The following is a 19,644-nucleotide window of genomic DNA, read 5'->3' as shown; positions in this document are numbered from 1 at the left end:
CAATAAAGGACTATGTTTCAAGCAACAATGAAATTTTTTAACCCGTCGTTCGAAAAGTGTATGTGACTTTCTTTTCAAGGCGAGAAAGTAATTAATAGAAAAGTGAACTCAAAATCGATGTTGGGTGAAATATATTTTGATTGTATCGATTCCATAGAAGAAATTTCAGTTGATCCTTCAGGAACTGGCTGTTTTCTTCAACATGTTATGGATATAATCCCCAGACTTGTTTATCATTATCTGAAGCGCCAGTTTTTCTTGATAAGGAAGGAAATCTGGCAAGAGTTACAATCTGGAACATCCGCCAAATCTTCACGCAAGCTTTTGAAAGTCCAGTAACCGACAAGTTGAGTTTCTAAGTAGAGTATTACCTTTAAATATTTCATGGGTGTTTGTTTTAATATGCTGGGAGTCATGTGTTATTTATCTGTATATGTACACTCAAGTAACCTGTGCTTTCCGCAGCATATGATGAAGGCCGCAGCTCTTATTTGCATATGACTTTTTTCCATTGTACCTTGCCATGCTACTTTAATTGTAACCTCTCATTATTTTTAAAAGACAGCGTATATACTTATCAGTTATGGAGTAATCCGTTTCCTCTGGCATCATTGCTAAGACCAGCTGATCGGTACTGTGGAGCTTGCCCTTTCTAGTGCTACATGGCGGGGCGCACTTGAACTGGAGGAGTCCTCACACTTGTTCTTATACCATATGCAGTCAACTGTATCAGCAAATTAAATGTAAAAATATTGTATAGATAGCCTAATATATACAGGTTGGGTGTTATTTGTATGTTAGTATTGGAAAGGAACAAACAAGTATCAATTTAACTCGTATATAGAGAGATAGGAACATATAAGAAGATGCATACAAAGGCAGGTCATTGTGGGAATAGGTGGTATCTTTAATTATCTTCATCTTCTTCTTCTTCTTCTTCTTCTCGGTCAGGTTGTAAATCAAGGACCTCCACAGTTCTCTATCTCTCCACTACTCCCTTCCTTCCTCCCTCCAATATTGCTTCTACTTTTGCTCCCCCCTCCTCTACTCTCCTTCAACGTATCCATCCACCTCTTTCTGGGCCTTCCCCATTGTCTTCCCCCTGTTATTTTCTCCATAAATACTTTATTTTGGAACTCTATCCTTTTTTCCATTCTCATCATCTGCCCATGCCATTTCAGCTTACTGGTCTCATATATCTTGTCATGCTATTTAGGGAATCCAATTCTCTTTCTGATTTCTGTGCTTCTGATTTTATCCCTTTGTCTCTTCCCAATTATTCCTCTAAGGAATTTCATCTTGGCTGCTTGGATTATGCTTTCATCAAGTTTAGTTGTTGTCCATGTGCCCGCCATGTCTGTCAAAATTGGTGTGTATTGCATTGAGTACAGAATTCTGTTTCATTTCTGTGGGATGTCTCCGTTGCACACCATACCTCTCTCACATTGGTAAAACCCATTTGCTTGTTGGGTTCTCTTTCCAATTTCTTTGTTTCTTTTCCCAAATTGTGCAAGTACAGTAAAACCTCGATGCATCGTTTTCCAAGGGGGAGGGGGAAAATGAAGATGGATGCGGAAAACTATAAATGTGGGTGACATATAAAATAGGGGAAAGCAAAATAATAAAATATGGATACTGTATTTGGGCATTTTTTGTCATGTAAATATAATAATAACAACAACCACCTAGAAAGGACAACTCAGAAAACTGGAAAGAAAGAGCAGAAGGTCCTCAGAAGGATTATGGGTCCCATTAAAGAAGAATAGATCTAAGTTTCTACTCTACTGAAGCCATGATCAGTAGGAGTTGGACCGGTCCGAACAACTTAAGGAGCCCAATAAACAGACTGGCAATTCACGGCTCTCATCATAAATGATGCACTCGAAAAAGTTCCCATGAGCCCTCTATAGACTGTATGTGTGTCCTGTGAGGTAAACAGTGTGAATGATATCGTTTCAGCAGTTGTGCAAAAAGAGTAAAGTCACTGATAGACTACAGCAAGGAATAAACTTTGCACATTTGTGCGCTATTCTGTTTAATAATATTTGACAGGATACCACATGATCCCATTTGGCTGGGGCACTAGCTAAGGCCTGAGCTACTGGAGAAATGACTTGTTCTGTTCATTTTCAGGTACTGGCATCCTTCACTGAGACTACACTTTCACCTTCTCAGCTAGACGACCGTCCTCACCTCACTACGCTGGCCACCTGGCTACGTCACCTTAAAGGTAGCCCTACAGATGTACTTGGTGGACTCATTGTGGGATCGTTGGAGGCATGGCCACAACTGAACAACGACCAGCTTTTACGAGAATGGTATGACTTCCTTCTTCAATCATCCTACGTACCTGTGGTGCAGAAAATTTCAAATGGTGTCCACCTTGTCAATAATAAGTGAATAAGTGAATGCTGTAGATGGTGAGATCAAAAAAATTTAAAGAATTGTTCACTTCAGATTCACTAGAAAAAACAATTCACTCATGTATGACATTTATAGAAAACCATAAACTTTCAGTATTATAAGAAAAGATTCTGAACATCCAAGCACCCAAAAGAAAGCAGTGTTTTTTACAGCCTAATTTATAGAGCTCTTAACATCCCTCTGTCAGCCAGTCATTTCAAAAAAAGAAGTCAATAGCACTAAATAAGGGTTATGAAAAGCAATTTGTTCATAAACTAAAAAATAAATCGTCCACTTCCCTTACTAAGGAACCAAAAAGAAAAAAAGAAATACTTCTTTTTCATCTAAAATTATCACCATCATCATCGCTGACCATCTACAGTTGCCTGGGTGTAATGTACGAGCCCCTTTCATTTTAGTCTGTCCATGAACCACCACTGTTCTCTCGTAATGTTCTCCCAATCTTGTCCTCTCTCCTTGACATCTTTCTTCACAAGATCGGTTCATTTTCCTCTGGGGCTGTCCACTGATATTTTTCCTTTTACTTCTCTTTCATATTCTCTTCTTGCAGTCCTGCTTGCACTTATCCATCTTCATGGCCAAACCACTTCAGTCTTGCTTTCTGAATACTTTGTAGTAGGGAGTCTCGTATTCTACCTCCTCTCAGACTTTTTCATTCCTGAACTTGTCCTTCCTGGTCTTCTATATCATGATGCTTAGGAATTTCATTTCTGCTTGGAGTTTTGAGTTGTCCTGTCCCATTTATATGGTGGTTTCCAAGCTATACGTGAGGATGGGTGCATAGTATGATTTATATAATGTCATCTTAGCTTTCAATGGTACTTGCTTATCCCACAACAGTTCTTACTTGACGGTAGAATTGCCTTGCTAATTCGACTGTCCACCTCATATTTTGCAAGGTTGTCTTTTGATACTATACTAAACATATATTCCAATTCAGGTGTTTACAAACAGCACTTCAAGGTACATTGGCCAAACTGGTAGAAATTTCGGGGACTATTAATTCTCCACAGATAGAAAATAAGGGTAAATTACTGCACATCTATGAAAACTTTTCCATCCATTTAGTTCAAAGGATTAACCCCATTTTCAATTTAAATTTAATTACTAAACTAACTAATGTTCTTATCGAGACATTAATAATCCTTCTTGATAAAAACCTAGTCACAACTCTTCTTGTCATTTCATAAAAGTTCTTCCGCCCACGATTTCCTTTCCCCCTCCCTTGCCACGATCAGCAGCTGATAGTCTTGGTAGTTTATTTTTCATGTTTTTGCTAAGTTTCTTTTTCCATATTGACAACATATTTCATTTTCATTTTTTCTAATTGTCAATATACTCACTTTTCTTCAACCACGATATTTCTGATGCTTCAGTAGCTTTAACTTTGTTTTGGACACTCCCACCTAATCAACATTTTCAAATTGTGTTATACAACGTTATTCTCTCTCATTTAATGTAGAACTAGTTTTGGTCTATTTATTAGACCATCTTCAGCTACAGTGATAAACTTAAGAACCATACATTAAAAACTAAAAACAATGATAAATAATCCATATTGTAAAGTTTACATTCCTTTTCTTGGTGATGTCTTCAAGAATTAAATACACAATTTAAATGTCCATTTTATAACATTAAAAAATCTTTGTTGGTGTCCTGCAAATTTGTGGAAACACATTAAAATACAATTTAAAACCTCAATCTTCACTCAATGTTTTACACAAATTTTAATATTGACTGTTAAAGTTTTGCGCTACTCAGTTGTTTCTTCAAATGAAAGTAGCCTCTTGTTTACGCTGTAATGTTGCTGATGGATAATTGAGAATGTGTAAAAACAATTATCTAAAACATGTAACAGGCAATAATCTCCCCTATAACCTTGTTTTGATTTGGTTGCATTAGTTTTAAATGGTAGCAGTTGAGTGTTGTCAAAGGTAGATGTCCTCGAGAAATATCTTGTTGTTTCTTGAGTCAAATGCACCAACATGAAATTGGGAAAACAAACCACGTTTTATCATTTGGTTTTTCCAAAAATGAATTTTGTGAAAGGAATTTTTTCTTTCTTGTGTTGACCTTTCTGCTGGTGTGTTAAAAGATGACTGACTGCTTTCACTCATTTTTTGAAATTACTGGATGATACGAGGGATGTTAAGGGCTGTAATTAGGCTGTAAAATGACTGCTTTCTTTTGGGTGCCTGGATGTTGAGAATCATTTCTTACAATATTGAAAGTTTGTGTTGGTTTTCTATAAATGTCATACGTGAATGAATGCTATTGAAACTGGGAAATCAGCACAGAAATCGTGAAAAACCATAAATTATGATTTCTAATGCTATTGATACTTTTCTACAAACCTTCAAGATAAGTGTTTTTTTTAAAATATATTCTAATTATGATTTTTGATTATGTTTTTGTTTTTATTTTATGACAAGATCAATTCTTTCTTATGGCCTTTTAGTGTTTTGGTTTTCTAGAGCATTTCTATAAACTTTATATTCTTTTTCAAGATTTAAGAAGGCTGAATAGGGCCAAAACATTTACCTTTAATGTGTTTTTAATCACCATTTAATCCATTAAATATATTGGCCTACGTGGTCTACTGAAATGACATATTTTCTTTATATTCTTTATCACAAATGCTAAAAAGCATTAACTCTTATCTTTGGGCTTTTTGTTACAGTGATGTATCCAGCAGAGAGTCTTCAGAGGTGGAGAAAGTAACCGAGATGATCCACACAGTAGCTGCCTGCATTACGGAGTGCCCTCACTTGCTAACAGCACATCTCTGGGACTTCATTCTCGTGTCCACTCCTTACTACGTTCTAAGCCTGACCAACAACCAACCGAACCTCTTCCCGGATGCATTGCTCGCCACATCTCTGCAGCCGGTCCACAACCTGGCGGTGTTCACCATTGCAGTCTGTAACCTGTACTCCAGCCTGGCAAGACACATCCACAGAGTGGTACAGGAGCAGGATGCTGCTTTCCTGGAGCACGCTCGAGAGTGGAACGATGTGTTTTCTGGCGACGTTCACCAGGCGTTCTTAGCGTTGTTTGTGCGAACTTCAAGTGAGTGGTGGTACTTTCACGTGGAGCATATTAATAAATTATTGTAATTTTTTAACAGTTTTCGAGATAAGTTTAGAATACTTTTTTATAAAACATGTCAATATTTTTATTTGTAATTTAATTTAACTCTCTTCTTAGAGGTACCATACTTTTGCTTATCCCAAGTATCCACTAAAGGGTTAAACTTGGAAGTTATTGTTTTATTAACTTTACATAACTGTTTGCAATATGCTTATTATTATTGATACTATTTTATTCTAATAAACAATCAGTAGAGAAAACAGAAAAGTGAAGGATGTTAGGTGTAATGGAAAAAAAAAATTTCTTAAAGATGCTTCTTTTAAATACAGTAAAAACTCGTTTAGACATTTCTGCAGGAGACAACAAAAATGAACGTGTTAAGCAAGAAAACATACCACTGAATATTCGAATAAAAACTATCCAACAGGGATATGGAAACTCTAGATAAGGTTTTTCCCGACATGAGGACATTTTACGTGGTGTATCCATGGGTACAGAGAAAACTGTATCTACCATTTATAAAGATGAGAAGTAAGTATTAAAAGGTGTGAAAAATACAAGAGAACAATTTTCTGCTGGGGCTTATGAAATAACAAGTACACTGAAAGGTGTGAGAAACATTAAACAACAAATATGACAACATATGCACGAGGACCAATAAGAATATCCAGGTGTAATTGCAGATCACACTCTTCTAAAACAAATGTTAAGGGAAGTCTTCTGTTTCAGAGAAGTGGGTCATTAAACATTATTTGCTGGTCACACTCTTAGACAATGAATTGGAGGTTACACTCGACCCTGTGCAACCAAGACTAATCAGGAGGAATGACTTTGAAAAACTTTGACCAAGTTGAATGATGGAGTCGAAACTCGAAGGTGTGCTTTGCGTGTTTGAAGATGCGGATGCCAGCTCGCTTTCTGAAAGATTTTAATTTTGTCTTCATTAGTAAGGAATTCCATGCCTTTTCCCATATCCATAACTAGGCCATCACAGGACAAATATACACCACGCTTGTCAACTTGTCAATTTCATACAATTATGTTCCTAATCCAGATATCACACGACAAAACTTCACTGTACCACTCAACACAAAATACATTTCCAACTTTTGAATGGAATACAAAATACAAGCACAAATAGGCTCACTTTTCCCGTAATCACGCAACTGTGATGAGTACTCTTACCCGAGTTGTAAATCACGTTTCTTTCATAAGTCATGACAAGTAACATTTTTCAGGGCTAGGAAAAATGTGATCGTACTAAGCGGTAATCACGAAAATTTTGTAACGCGATAAGTGAGGTATTTTTATATAGATTTATTATGTCCGTGGTCCTACAGAGGCCGTAACGCAAGAAGAAGATTTATTACGATGAGAATTGGGACTTCGAATTTACGACGTGCTAAGCGGGCAAACATGTTCACGAGGAAACGCACTAACGAGGTTTCACTGTACCTAGGAAATAAGCTGACTGGGAAAGGAAACATCAAGGAAGGAATTTCGGAGAGGATAGGAAATTGCTCAAAATGTTATTACTGCACTGTGTATCAGACATAATTAGAAAGTGGAATTGTCACAGTGAGTTAAAGTATGTTTTAAACAGTTAAAATGGAGCCCTGTTGAGATGAAGATAGGAAGGGCTGGCTTATTCTTGTGCTCAGGCTGTTGATCTAGTACTAGACAAACGTTAAGCTTTAAGTATGGGGCATGCTGGAAGCACATGATAATATGTCACCTCAAGGTTGTGAACAACATGTTGCTTGCGACTGTTTAATTTAAAATTTTATCAGGTTCAATTATCTGCGCCAGGAATATATCTATGTTTTCGTGGGTATTTAGTTTGTATTTATAGAAGGTAATTATGGATGGTTCCTTTGTTCCTTGCAGTTTTATATGTACCTGCTTCAGACCACTTTTTGATTTATTTGAGCTTTTCATCCATGATGTTCAATTGGTCCTGCAGATTTCATGAGAAAGAACAAGCCATCACTGATTGGTCATCGTTTACTGCAGAGTCTGTCGTCTGCCTTAGTAGATTTGGATCCAGATCACATGACGTCTAAGTCAGAGATGGTGAAGGAGCCTGTTACTCATCAAGAGGTCATCAAAGCTGCCTGTCATCTCATCCATTCCCCAGTACAGCCACTGCAGGTTGCAGCCTACCACCTGCTCAAGAAGTGAGTTACTGATGTTATTTCTGTCTCTGTGATAGCTAATGCAAATACCATATTGGCCTGAATATAAGATGATGGTTTTTTTTAAGGTTAAAATTTACTTGTAAAAACCATGCTTGTCTCATGTGAACCTAACATTCAAAGGGACTCATTTTCTTGAAGGTACATTGGTATCATTCCCAAACTGTTCTGGCTTGTGCAGTGTGAGTCACCGCATGTATCATGGCTGAGTTTCAGGGTTACAAAATTTCTTGAATATTGGCATGTTTATTCAAATTTGTGGCTTGTGATCTTTTTTTTCCTTGTTAAGAAAGAAGCAATATTTTTTAGTGTTGACTTAGTTAAATGTAACAAAAACTTTTCAAACACACAGCAATTACAATATAAATTATAACACTATAAACATACCTGTAAAAATACACACTGTTATACAAAGAATGACAGGTTTCGTTCTACAAGAACATCCTCAGATTCTATCAAATCACTTAAAACATGCGTATATATGTAGAGTATTGTTTACGTTGCGCAAACTTGTCAATGATAGAGAGTTTAGTGTTAACATGAATCAGTAATGACAAAAAATAAATTTACAAACTTGCGTAATTATCTGGACTGCCGATGCTAAGTCTGTTGTCACCAAAGACTACTATGTTTTTACGGATGTAAAATTAAGTAATACGTGGTTACCAGTTGTTAAGGATTTACATAGGTACTTCGCTTCTTTGTATTTTCACTATTGTTATTTCGTTTCGGTGTTTCCCCAAATTCGTACGTTCCTCATCACCAGATGTTTCATTCCAGTCTTGTGTTACTGTTACCGGGCGAGTTGGTCGTGCGCATAGAGGCACGCGGCTGTGAGCTTGCATCCGGGAGATCGTGGGTTTGAATCCCACTGTCGGCACCCCTGAAGATGGTTTTCCGTGGTTTTTTCATTTTCACACCAGGCAAATGCTGGGGCTGTACCTTAATTAAGGCCACGGCCGCTTCCTTCCCACTCCTAGGCCTTTCCTATCCCATCGTCGCCATAAGACCTATCTGTGTCGGTGCGACATAAAGGCCCTAGCAAAAAAAAAAAAAATTACTGTCATACTTTCATACGTATGTACACCTGTTATGCCCTCTCCCAGACCGACTCTGATGGTACCATCAGCTGCCACTTGGAATGCTAGTGCTGTGCCAGCATATAGGGAGCCATCTGGTGACAAAGGAACGTATCACTTCGTATTACTAATGGCTAAATTCAAACCTTCATCATTATAAAAATTGTCCTCATGAACAGTCAGAGATTTTCTTCTGAAAACGCAGAGCAAAGTTCTCTACGAAACATAAAGAATTTTGCCTTATTTTCTTGACACAGCATTAGCCCAAAAAGCCAATATTATGTCTACAATTATGGACTGTGAAAGCATCATCATTATTATTATTATTATTATTATTATTATTATTATTATTATTATTATTATTATTATCATCACAACACACATTATTATTATTATTATTATTATTATTATTATTATTATTATTATTATTATTATTATTATTATTATTATTATTATTATTATTATTATTATTATTATTATTATTATTGGCATACAAACTCCTTGGAAATTAGTATGCCAGTGGGTTAATTTTAGTGGCTAGATATCCTTAGGTACAGACCTTTGAATGGTGATTTTTTAAAATGTATTTTCCTAACCTGCTAACTCTACACTTTCACATTCCTGTTCAAATGTGCCTGTTTTTGTTTTGTTTTTAAAGATTGTAATTACTGACCTGTTGCCTTTGCAATAGCTGCTTCTTTACATTTCCAAGTCTTTTCATGATTTTCAATGTCATTTCTGCCACTATGGCTAATACTGAACACTGCAAGACAAAGCATGCGCTCAGCTTACGAATGCCTGCCTGCTGCCATTTCTTGATGGGTGCAGTACTTTCGCATGTGTTTCTCGGCACAGGCCAGTCTCATCCATGGAAGCTGCTGGGGTTAGTACTGAGTAATGATATGTGGAGTACAAGTAATGCTCGTAAGGTCATTCAAAACACTTATCTTTTTTTTTTTTTTTTTTTTGCATGTGTAAACCTACCAGACAGACTCATGAATATATGGGTATTGATCTTTCAGATAAAATAAAAACTATATTTTTTTTTTTTTTGCATGTGTATACCTGTTTTGAATTAAATGAGAAATGTTAACATCCAGTGAAAACACCTGTTTAATTGAAGTATGCGCATCACAAACAATAACGTTGAATACGTGGGTTGTATTCAGTGATACGACATCAAATAACAACACGTTACATCAGCTGGAATGCAGATGAGAGGCACAGAAGCAGATGTGTTCACGTGGAACTACCAGCAATTACATAGTTTAGAATGTAGCTATGATACTAAAGCTGGACAAGGCCAGGAGAGGGTGGGAATTTAAAAATTATGCATTAGATATTTATACTCCAATGAAAAACTGGATGATATGCATCCCATTTGGACTTGGTTGAGACACTGGAATGAAATTCATAAAATCAGAACTGTCATCGGTGAAATGATGTATTTTGAATCCCTATATGAATGTTTCTGCATTATTCTAACTTTAGTAGATAAATAATATCTAACATACAAACTTTTGTCAGTGTCAATGTTTCTGTTGAGAGAATAAAGGGCAATCCTTTGTGATGTTCAGATGGTTAGAACTTTAGTTGCAAAATGACTTTGTAATATGTGACTAAAAAGTTGATGTTGGATGTGAACAGGTTATTGCTATTACTAGTTGACGTCAGTGCCTTTAAAAAGTTGCTGTTGGTGTGTGTGTAAACAGGTCATTGCCGCTGCTGGTTGATGCGGATGCTTCATTTGCCAGCTCTCTGGAGGTAGATGATGCTGGCGAGATTGACGTAAAAGCCTCTGACTTCAAGATGCACCCACTGCTGAATCAGATGATGCAGACCAAAGTTGTTGTCGACATCATGCTGGCAGATTTCACATTTGGCGATTCGTGTCTCGTTGAGCCGCACACAGACTCGCATTACTACACTGCTGCCTACCTGCTGTTGTGGGATCTGTTGTTGGATGCGTGCGGCTTAGCAGGATCGGAGCTGCGATACCATTATGCCAGTATCTTCAGGTGGGTTGTACTAAAGAGAATTTCTTCTTCTTCCTTAGATAAACTTTCTAATGTTGCAACTTGCCTTACCCTGATTCTGAAAGAACAACCTGAGTGGCAAACCATACATGAAGATAGGAATAGATGTTAAAAAAATAATTTTGTCTGAACACTTCACATTTTTGCCTCATAATCTGTTTTTTTGTCTCTCGAGTTTTTATACAAAAGTTGAAAATAGGTTCGATACAAAATTTGTCTTTGGGCCGGGCTGAGTAACTCGGACAGTAGGGTGCTGGCCTTCTGACTCCTAGTTGGCAAGTTCAATCCTGGCTCAGTCTGGTGTTATTTGAAGGTGCTGAAATACCCCAGCCACCGGCAAATCATTGTCTCTGGAAACTGTAAAAGTAGTTCAGGGGATGTAAAACTGATACCGTTGTTGTTGTTGTTGTTGTTGTTATTGTTATTATTATTATTATTATTATTATTATTATTATTATTATTATTATTATTATTATTATTATTATTATTATTACACTGCCGGAAAAAAATCCAAACACCATGAAATAAGGAATGTTGAATACAGAAATTCTGGCAATGTATTTGTCGAGGTAACATATTTAATTGATTAAAGGTACAAGACTACAGGTTAATATCCGCGCGAGAAAAGCCATCGCAAATGTGTCCTGCTTGTTCAGTGCAGGCATGCAAACATGCATGCATTGTGTCGTACAGGTGTCAGATGTTAGCTTGTGGAATGGAGTTCCATGACAGTTAATGCCGTTTGCGGATGACGCTGGAGTTGCCGTCCCGTGATGTCTCATACGTGTTCGATTGGGACAGATCGGGGGATCGAGCAGGCCAAGGCAACATGTCAACACTCTGTAGAGCACGTTGGGTTACAACAGGGGCATGGGGGCGTGCATTATCCTGTTGGAAATTACGCCCAGGAATGCTGTACATGAAAGGCACTACAACAGGTCGAATCACCAGACAGGCGTACACATCTGCAGTCAGGGTGCATGGGATAACCACGAGAGTGCTTCTGCTGAAATAGGAAATTGCTCCCCATACCAGAACTCCCGGTGTAGGTCCAGTGTGTCGACTCCGCAGACAGGTGGAATGCAGGCGTTCACCTGGCCTCCCCCTAACCAGCACACGGCCATCTCTGGCACCAAGGAAGAACCAGCTATCATCAGAAAACACAATGGACTTTCCTTCCATCCTCCAATGAGCTCTCTCTTGATACCACTCAAGTCGCAGAGGCCGGTGGTTTGGGGTAAGTGGAATGCATGATGCAGAGCGTCTGGCTTGGAGCTGTGCTTCAGGTAACCGATTTGGAACAGTTTGTTGTGTCACTATTTTACCAGCTGCCACTCAAATTGCTGCTGCAGACGCAGTCCACTGCGCCACAGCCATACGCCAAATACGGCGGTCCTCCCTCTTGGTGGTACCATGGGGACGTCTGGAGCCCGGTCTTCTTGCGAGCATAACTTCTCGCGACCACTGCTGCCAGCATGCATTCACAGTGGAGACATTCCTGCCAAGTCGTTCCGCAATAGCGCGGAAGGAAAATCCACCTCCATGTAGCCATCGTTCAACCGCAGTGAGCTGTTTGTACTGGCCTCTTCGTTGTAAAGGCATTCTTGACCCACTCACAGTCACTCCGTCCAATCTCACAGGTAACTAATGCTCTGGCACAGTACAGTCCGTATTTAAAGCAAACCTGATGTGCAACGACATGGGGCTGCTACTAACGATTTGCAGGAAATTTGAATCAGAGTCATCGTTCAGATGTATAAACATGCCTACCAACATTCATTAATCTAGCACAGCCCCTTTTTTGTGTTTGGATATTTTTTCATGCCAGTGTATTATTATTATTATTAAATTTGTCTGTTTTTTACATCATCGTGTGAAAATGGCTTAACAGACTTTCTCTTCATGAATAGCTGGGTTGTGTACCAGGCTATATATTTTAAAAGTAGTATTGAATAGTGTAGCAAAACGAAGGGGGCCATAACATGTAAAAATTTTCAAATTTTAAATAGACAGAGCAATGGCAGAGTTAAATCTTTTCCTTCATCTTCATTTTCTTCAAAGTTACTACCTAATATGTGGATAAAAGCTTCGTCCACGGTATTCAGTTGCTTATGTATTAGAAATACAGTACCACAGTAGCATGAAAGCAACCTGTAGAATTGCAAATATATTGGCAATGTACAGCAATTACACGGCAAATGCCAAACGCAAAGGTCACTCAAACCCTTACATTCTAACTGATCGTCCAGACATCTTGTGACTCTACTAGTAGCTACAATTGAACTTCGATATCTCGTAGTCCTTGCGGAGATTGAAAATTCTGTGAATTATTGAACATTTCAGGTATAGAAAAACGTGCATACTACTTCAACTCCACATTAAAAAAAAAAAAAAAAAACCTTGTGCTGCTTCCTTTCAGAGATTGACAGCATTTTAACTGGAACGCCAAATTCCACTACGATGTTTTTCTGCTTTCTCCCTCCTTTTTCCACTTCTCTAATCAACTTTTATTTTTTCATTTGCACTTAAACTTTTCAGCACAAGTTTTTTTCCCCATGGCGGTGACATTATTCTGACCAGGCTGGAGTAATCCAGCAGATCAGGAGCTCCCAGCTTACACATCATTACGTACTTGAAACAGGTTGCTGAGGGTTGCGACTGGCCTAAAGTAGGGTTGTAACCAGCTAATGATGCTTGTAAATTGCAGTGCCGTTAAAATGCTATGGCACGGTGTTAATCAAACAATACACTCCAATTAAACTGTAGACAATGCTAAAGCAAAAAAAGTCATGCATTAATGAAAGATCTAGCATTTCATATTTTGAATATATATCTACTCTGTCTTTAACTAATAACCTGCTGAGTAATTCTTTTTTTATTTATCCAGAATTGCTTTGGCATTTTTGAAGTTAATATCTTAACAGCACTTTCTTTCTAGACGTAATTTATTTATCCATTTCCGTATATGAATTTCCATTGATACTTGAATTCGGTGCGAGTTTCCAGGCCACACCACTACGAGTGCCACTTGTGAATTGTCTCCCATTTTAACGAGGTTAAATCCAGAAGGGTCCTGTATTTTCTGTACTGTATTTGCCTATATTGATATGTAACGTGAAACATCTCTGTTGTTTCTAGAGATAGCGGGTTGCTACATTCCCTGCTTCACCACCTGTTCTTTCTGATGCCAGAAGAGGTACTGGAGACTACATCGTGTAAAAGCATGGCACACTTGTTTCAAGCTGCTCCTCCCATGATGGCAGGAGACTCTTGTACTGGCCATGAACTGCAGCACTGGGCTTGTTGGGTAAGTGTTCCTTGAGTCAGCATGGTAACTACTGTCAAGTCGGTTTTCACACCATATTTGCACGCGTATAACATCCTGAATGGTACAGACAAAGTCTTGGCAAGTCCGAAACAAAAGTAATGGAGTGCAGTTAAGCAAAGTTAGGTGATGCAGGAAAATTTAGATTGGGCAATGAAGTCTTAACGGAAGTAGATGCTTCACTGTTGTTAGTGTTCAGATATTGGTTTACTAGTTGAAAGGGGGCTGTTAAACTATGGTATAAGTTTGATGTTAATCTGTTCTATATGTGCAAACTCTTTTAAATTGCTGGAGTGTTATCTTGTCATGTGAGAGGTTTTTGGAATACTGTAAGTGTTACACTTACGAGGAGCAGAATGTTGGCAACGGCCAACTTTCAACTGGTAAACAAACATCTGAACACTAACAACAGTGAACCACACCATCAACGTGGAATATTGTTCCACAGAAGAAGACGACCTAATGACACTTCAACAGTTCTCATAAGTTGTTATTTAATTGTTCAACATAATTTCTCAAGTAGAATTATGACATGAAAGCAACGTCCCATTGTGCTAGGCACACTATCAACACAGAATATTGCTTAACTCAAGAAAATGGCCCAACAGCCTCATTAAGTTGTTCTCTAATAAACTGTCCAACATAGGTGCTCAAGTAGAACTATGACATAAATATAACGTCTTTCTGGGCCAGTTTACAAACTAAAAACTTAGAATTTATTCGATATCTTTTGTATAAAACTATCATGTACAAATGCCAAGGTCTAATATTGGTTAAAAATGGCACAGTGTTGGAATGCATTTCCTTACTAAGTTTTTATATAATCAATTTTATCTTTGTTTTCTACTCCCTTTCATCATTTTGTAAACAATATTTTATATTTTCATTCACATTCAACATTGACAATGGCTCAAGGCCATCAGTATTGTTAATTCCACTTGTATTTGAATCAAGTTACAGTAGAAGTCTGCTATAGCGAGTACAGCTTATAACGAGAACCCCGTTATACCAACAATATTTTGCTGTCCCTTCAAAATTCATATATTAAACGGTGTATTATCCTTCGGTTACAGCGAGAGCCCTATCACTGACGCATCCGTTATTACGAGCGATTAAGCGCGTGTACAATTTTTTTCCGGTATCGAAAATTATGCATCCCAGCGATTATGATGCATGCAATCGATTATCTTCGATGTCGCTTCCTCGCTATGTCCTTTAGCGAGTTCTCTCGTCGACATTCAAAGGTGATATCAGAGTCTATTAGTAATACCTGTCGACTGCTGTTCCGTAAAGAAAATTTGAAATGAAAGCGAACTATTTTCATAACAAATGCGTAAATAACATGTCCGATAACAGTTCTTAAATCATTAAAAATAAAGGCTGACTAAACGATCGCTTAATTTTAATGCTAAATACTGCAATTAAGTGAAAATGGGATACACCTCGAGATATGGCAGAGTGCATAATTGATTTCACAGGTTAGTATATATTTTCTCGCTTTTGGTTTAATTATGGAAATGTTATTATCATGTAAATTTATAGCGAGAAGTTTATAATTTCTCTAGTGGTGCTTGAAGTATGTTTTTATCATATGTATAGTACGGTTAAGTTAGGATAGGTGACGCTGTTTGAATAAGGAAACCGAAACGTTTGCCACAAAATGCGATCGATCATCTTCGGTACTGTATAGTTTGTGAGCTCTCTCGTCGACATTCGAAGGCGATGTTGGAGTCTATTAGTAATACCCAACGACTGCTATTCTCTAAAGAAAATTTGAAATGAAAGAGAATAACAAGTTTTCGTAATAAATACGTAAATAACGTGGCCGATAGCAGTTGTTAACTCATTAAAAATAACGGCTGAAGTAAACGATCTCTTAATTTTAATGTTATATACTGAAATTAAGTAAGTACCATATGTGATACACCTCAAGATATGGCAGAGTACATCACTGATTTCAGAGGATACTTCATATTTTCTCGCGTCTAGTTAAATTTCCGAAAGGCTATTCACATGTAAATTTTTAGCGAGGATAACTCATTTCTCTACATGCGTTTCAAATATGTTTTCATCACACATATACGGTTAGTTTAGGTGACGCCTTTTGAAGAAGAAAACTCTGGAGTGACACTGTATTTGTCTGAATCCAAGACGACGTTTTTTCCTCAGAATCTCGCGCAAAAAATCAAGGGTCGTCTTGCATTCGCGGCCTAACAGTAATGAATACCACTGGCAACTCTCGCAGTAACCACGCTGCTTCTTTTCTCCCCCGCACGCGCACTCGCACACAAAATTTGTTGACATTAAAATGACTGCCTCTTTATTATACATCGCTAGCCATGATAACCGGTTGTACAGTGCCTGTGTGTAACGTCACTGGATCTCGGGAAATAGTGAAGAGAGAATTACATTCTATTAGCCTCTACAAAACCATTTTTCAAATCTGCAGAATGGCATCAAAATATGCTAGCCTTCGAATTCTTAGAAAGGCCACGGCTACTCAGTGGCAGAGTTATGACGCGTCTACTGTACCGGACTCTTAGTAAAATTAAGTTTCATAGACAGCAAGAATATTTTCGTGATGGATAGTCATAAATATACGTGGAGCAGGCAATGCCGGCAAATTTTCAACTAGTTCTTGTCGATATTGTGCCGATTTTAAGTTAATGGTTATTAAACACTCAGAAATGTAGAATAATTGTGCAGCCGCAAGAAAATATGGCGTAGGCCTAACTAAAGCAAATATTTGGTGTCAGCGCGAAGGCAAAGATACAAAAAATGCATTCAGTAGTCCGCAACAAGGACGCTTTAAAGGAGTTGAAAATGAAATTGTGAGGCATGTGTACGAAAAACGCAAGGGCGGAAAGGCCATGACGTGGCGCAGTAAACTCATTCGTTGACCTTCAAGGTCCGTGATTAGGCCTATACATCGCTAGCCGCTGAAGTTGGCTGAACCCGGCAAGCGAGACGTGCGAGCGATAGCCAATTATATCTGACGCTGAATAAAAGTACCGTAACAGTTTTTATAGACAGCAAGAATATTTTCCTGATGGATCACCGTATTGTAGAGAAGCATGGAATAGGTATTGGCGGCAAATTTTCAACGGGTTCTCTTTGGTATTATGATGCCAATTTTAAGTTAATGCTCATTAAACCCACGGAAATAAAGAATAATTGTGCAGCCGCAAAAAAATGTGGCATAACGTAAGCCAATGTTCGGCGTCTAAAAATAGTATAAAAATGCGTAGGCTACTGTACAACAAAGGCATTTATATGATTCTACAAAGCACTTTTTGAGCCTGATTTAAATTTTTTGAAGGAAAAAGTGGAGTTCGTCTTTGATTTGGAGAAATACGAAAATGTAATTATTTCAAAATGAAATTAAACATACACTTTCACGTAGTATCGGATTTTGAAAAGTAACAAACAAGTCAGTCGTAGTGTGGATATCATCCGCAGAAACCGATTGCCGTTTCATACCTATTTTAATGTGTATGGGGGTTTTGCGACTTTTATACAAAAATCGGATATAACTACAATCCGCTATAGCGAGTAATTTTCTGCTGTGGTGAATTCTCGCTATAACAGACTTCTACTGTACTCATTTAATGACTGCTTTTTAAGTGAAGATTTTTAACGTATTCGATTTTGTTGTATATTTTAGATCAGGTACCTGATATGGTTTGAGGTAATGCTACGGCTGATGATGCCCCCATAGGAAAGGGCGAAACATGTACCAATTCTTATTTTAATGAGGATTTAACTCTAACTTAAATATTGAGTTGTATTGAATAGGTGGAAGAAAAATAAATTTCTCATATTTTTCATAAGATTGTTTTCAATACGGATTCGCTATGATTTTCATTACTTGTAATACAAAGTGCAGCCACGTTTGATTCGTTATTGGCATATATATTATTGGGAGAAAAAAATAAACTATTTGATTCTTTCCACATTGTGAAGAAAAGGAAAATATGGAAGTTCTGGGGTGGGTTAGAGAAGCAAGAGGCAATGGTAACACTGTAAATCACAAAACAATGTGTGAAATTGCATGAAGTCTTCATATAGTGGGGAAGTATTTTAAACCAAGTCAGAACACTTCATGCACTGAAATGGAATAAGTTTGCTGAGAAGGACTCCCTGTGCCAGCAGCTTCCATCAGATTATACTGACAAAATGGTTGCATTTCACCACTTTGTTGCAATACTTTGGACGTGCGCTGCCTGGAATTGTGCGTGGCGCAGTGCAGCTCTGGTGCAAGCACAGCATTTAGCCGTAATGCTGGAGCGGCTGATACAAATTGGTTCACCAAGTAAGTTGGCCATGCGGTTAGGGTCATGCAGCTGTGAGCTTGCATTCGGGAGATAGCGGTTTCAAACCCTACTGTTGGTAGCCCTGAGTATGGTTTTCTGTAGGTTCCCATTTTCACACTTGGCAAATGCTGGGGCTGTGGCTTAATTAAGGCCACGGCAACTTCCTCCCTGTGCTCTTAGGCCTTTCCTGTCCCATCGTCACCATAAGACATCTGTGTCGGTGCGACGTAAAGAAATGTCTCAAAAAAAGGCGTTAGGTAACTATTTATTTACAACAGATACAAAAGAGTTACATGTTAGCAACCTTTACTGTCCTTCAGTGTAGTCACCAGCGTTGTGTATAACCCATTGCCAGTGATGTGGAAGTCGTAGTATACCTTTAGCAGAGCCTGTTCTATTGATGATGCAAATGGAGCGGTCTACTGCCTGTTGAATCTCTGCAACAGTTCTGATGCGAATGCCACGAAGTGGTTCCTTCATCTTCAGAATCAAATCGAAGTCACAAGGACTTAAGTCTGGGGAGTATGGTGGATGGTACTGTACTTCCCAGTCCCATCGATCGAACAAATCAGCCACAGCTTGCGCTTTATGCGCCCGAGCATTGTCATGCAAAATGATGGGTGGATTCTGCAGAAAGTGTTACCGCTTCTTTTTCAAAGCTGGTTGCAGGTGGTGCTCCAAAAACGAACAGTAATACTGTGCATTGACAGTCTGCCGTGGAGGAATATAATGCGTTAGGATAACACCATCCCAGTCGTACACGAGGATCACCATAACTTTCACCGTACTGGGGCTCTGACGAACTTTTGACTTTCGTAGTGACCCATAATGACGCCATTTGTTCGATTGGCGTTTCAGTTTTGGCTCGTACGATTTGGTCCATGTCTCAACCAGGGTTATGATACGGTGTAAGAAAATATCTCCTTAGCGCTCATAGTGCTCCAAATGCCTCTTAGCAGCGTCGTAACGCAACCATTTGTGCATTTCTGTCGAATCATGCGGAACCCATCATAATGCAATTTTTCACATGCCCAGGCGTTCCTTCAGGATGTGAAGCACAGTCGTATGCGCCAATCCGGTTTCTTGGGCGAGCTCATGAATCGCCTGGTTTTGATCATTTTCCAGTAAGGCGGCAAGACCATGCACTTCTTCTTCACTGACGCTCGTAGGACGACCTGCCCG

The 19,644-nt window shown here is 38.4% G+C and overlaps 1 protein-coding gene across 1 annotated transcript in view; it reads left to right on the top strand.

Moving 5' to 3' along the window:
* Positions 1 to 19,644, top strand: part of Ltn1 (E3 ubiquitin-protein ligase listerin) — an 82,898-nt gene that overhangs the window by 52,229 nt on the left and 11,025 nt on the right. The window contains exons 15-19 of the mRNA XM_067154218.2: positions 2,134 to 2,318; positions 5,105 to 5,493; positions 7,478 to 7,691; positions 10,501 to 10,806; positions 13,963 to 14,131. Of these exons, the coding sequence (XP_067010319.2) occupies positions 2,134 to 2,318; positions 5,105 to 5,493; positions 7,478 to 7,691; positions 10,501 to 10,806; positions 13,963 to 14,131 (1,263 nt within the window). The remainder of the gene's footprint in view (positions 1 to 2,133; positions 2,319 to 5,104; positions 5,494 to 7,477; positions 7,692 to 10,500; positions 10,807 to 13,962; positions 14,132 to 19,644) is intronic.

The sequence above is a fragment of the Anabrus simplex genome, chromosome 10, assembly GCF_040414725.1.
Source record: "Anabrus simplex isolate iqAnaSimp1 chromosome 10, ASM4041472v1, whole genome shotgun sequence".
Classification (NCBI taxonomy): domain Eukaryota; kingdom Metazoa; phylum Arthropoda; class Insecta; order Orthoptera; family Tettigoniidae; genus Anabrus; species Anabrus simplex.
Note: the sequence above shows the minus strand (reverse complement) of the source record. Positions and strands in the feature narration are given on the sequence as shown.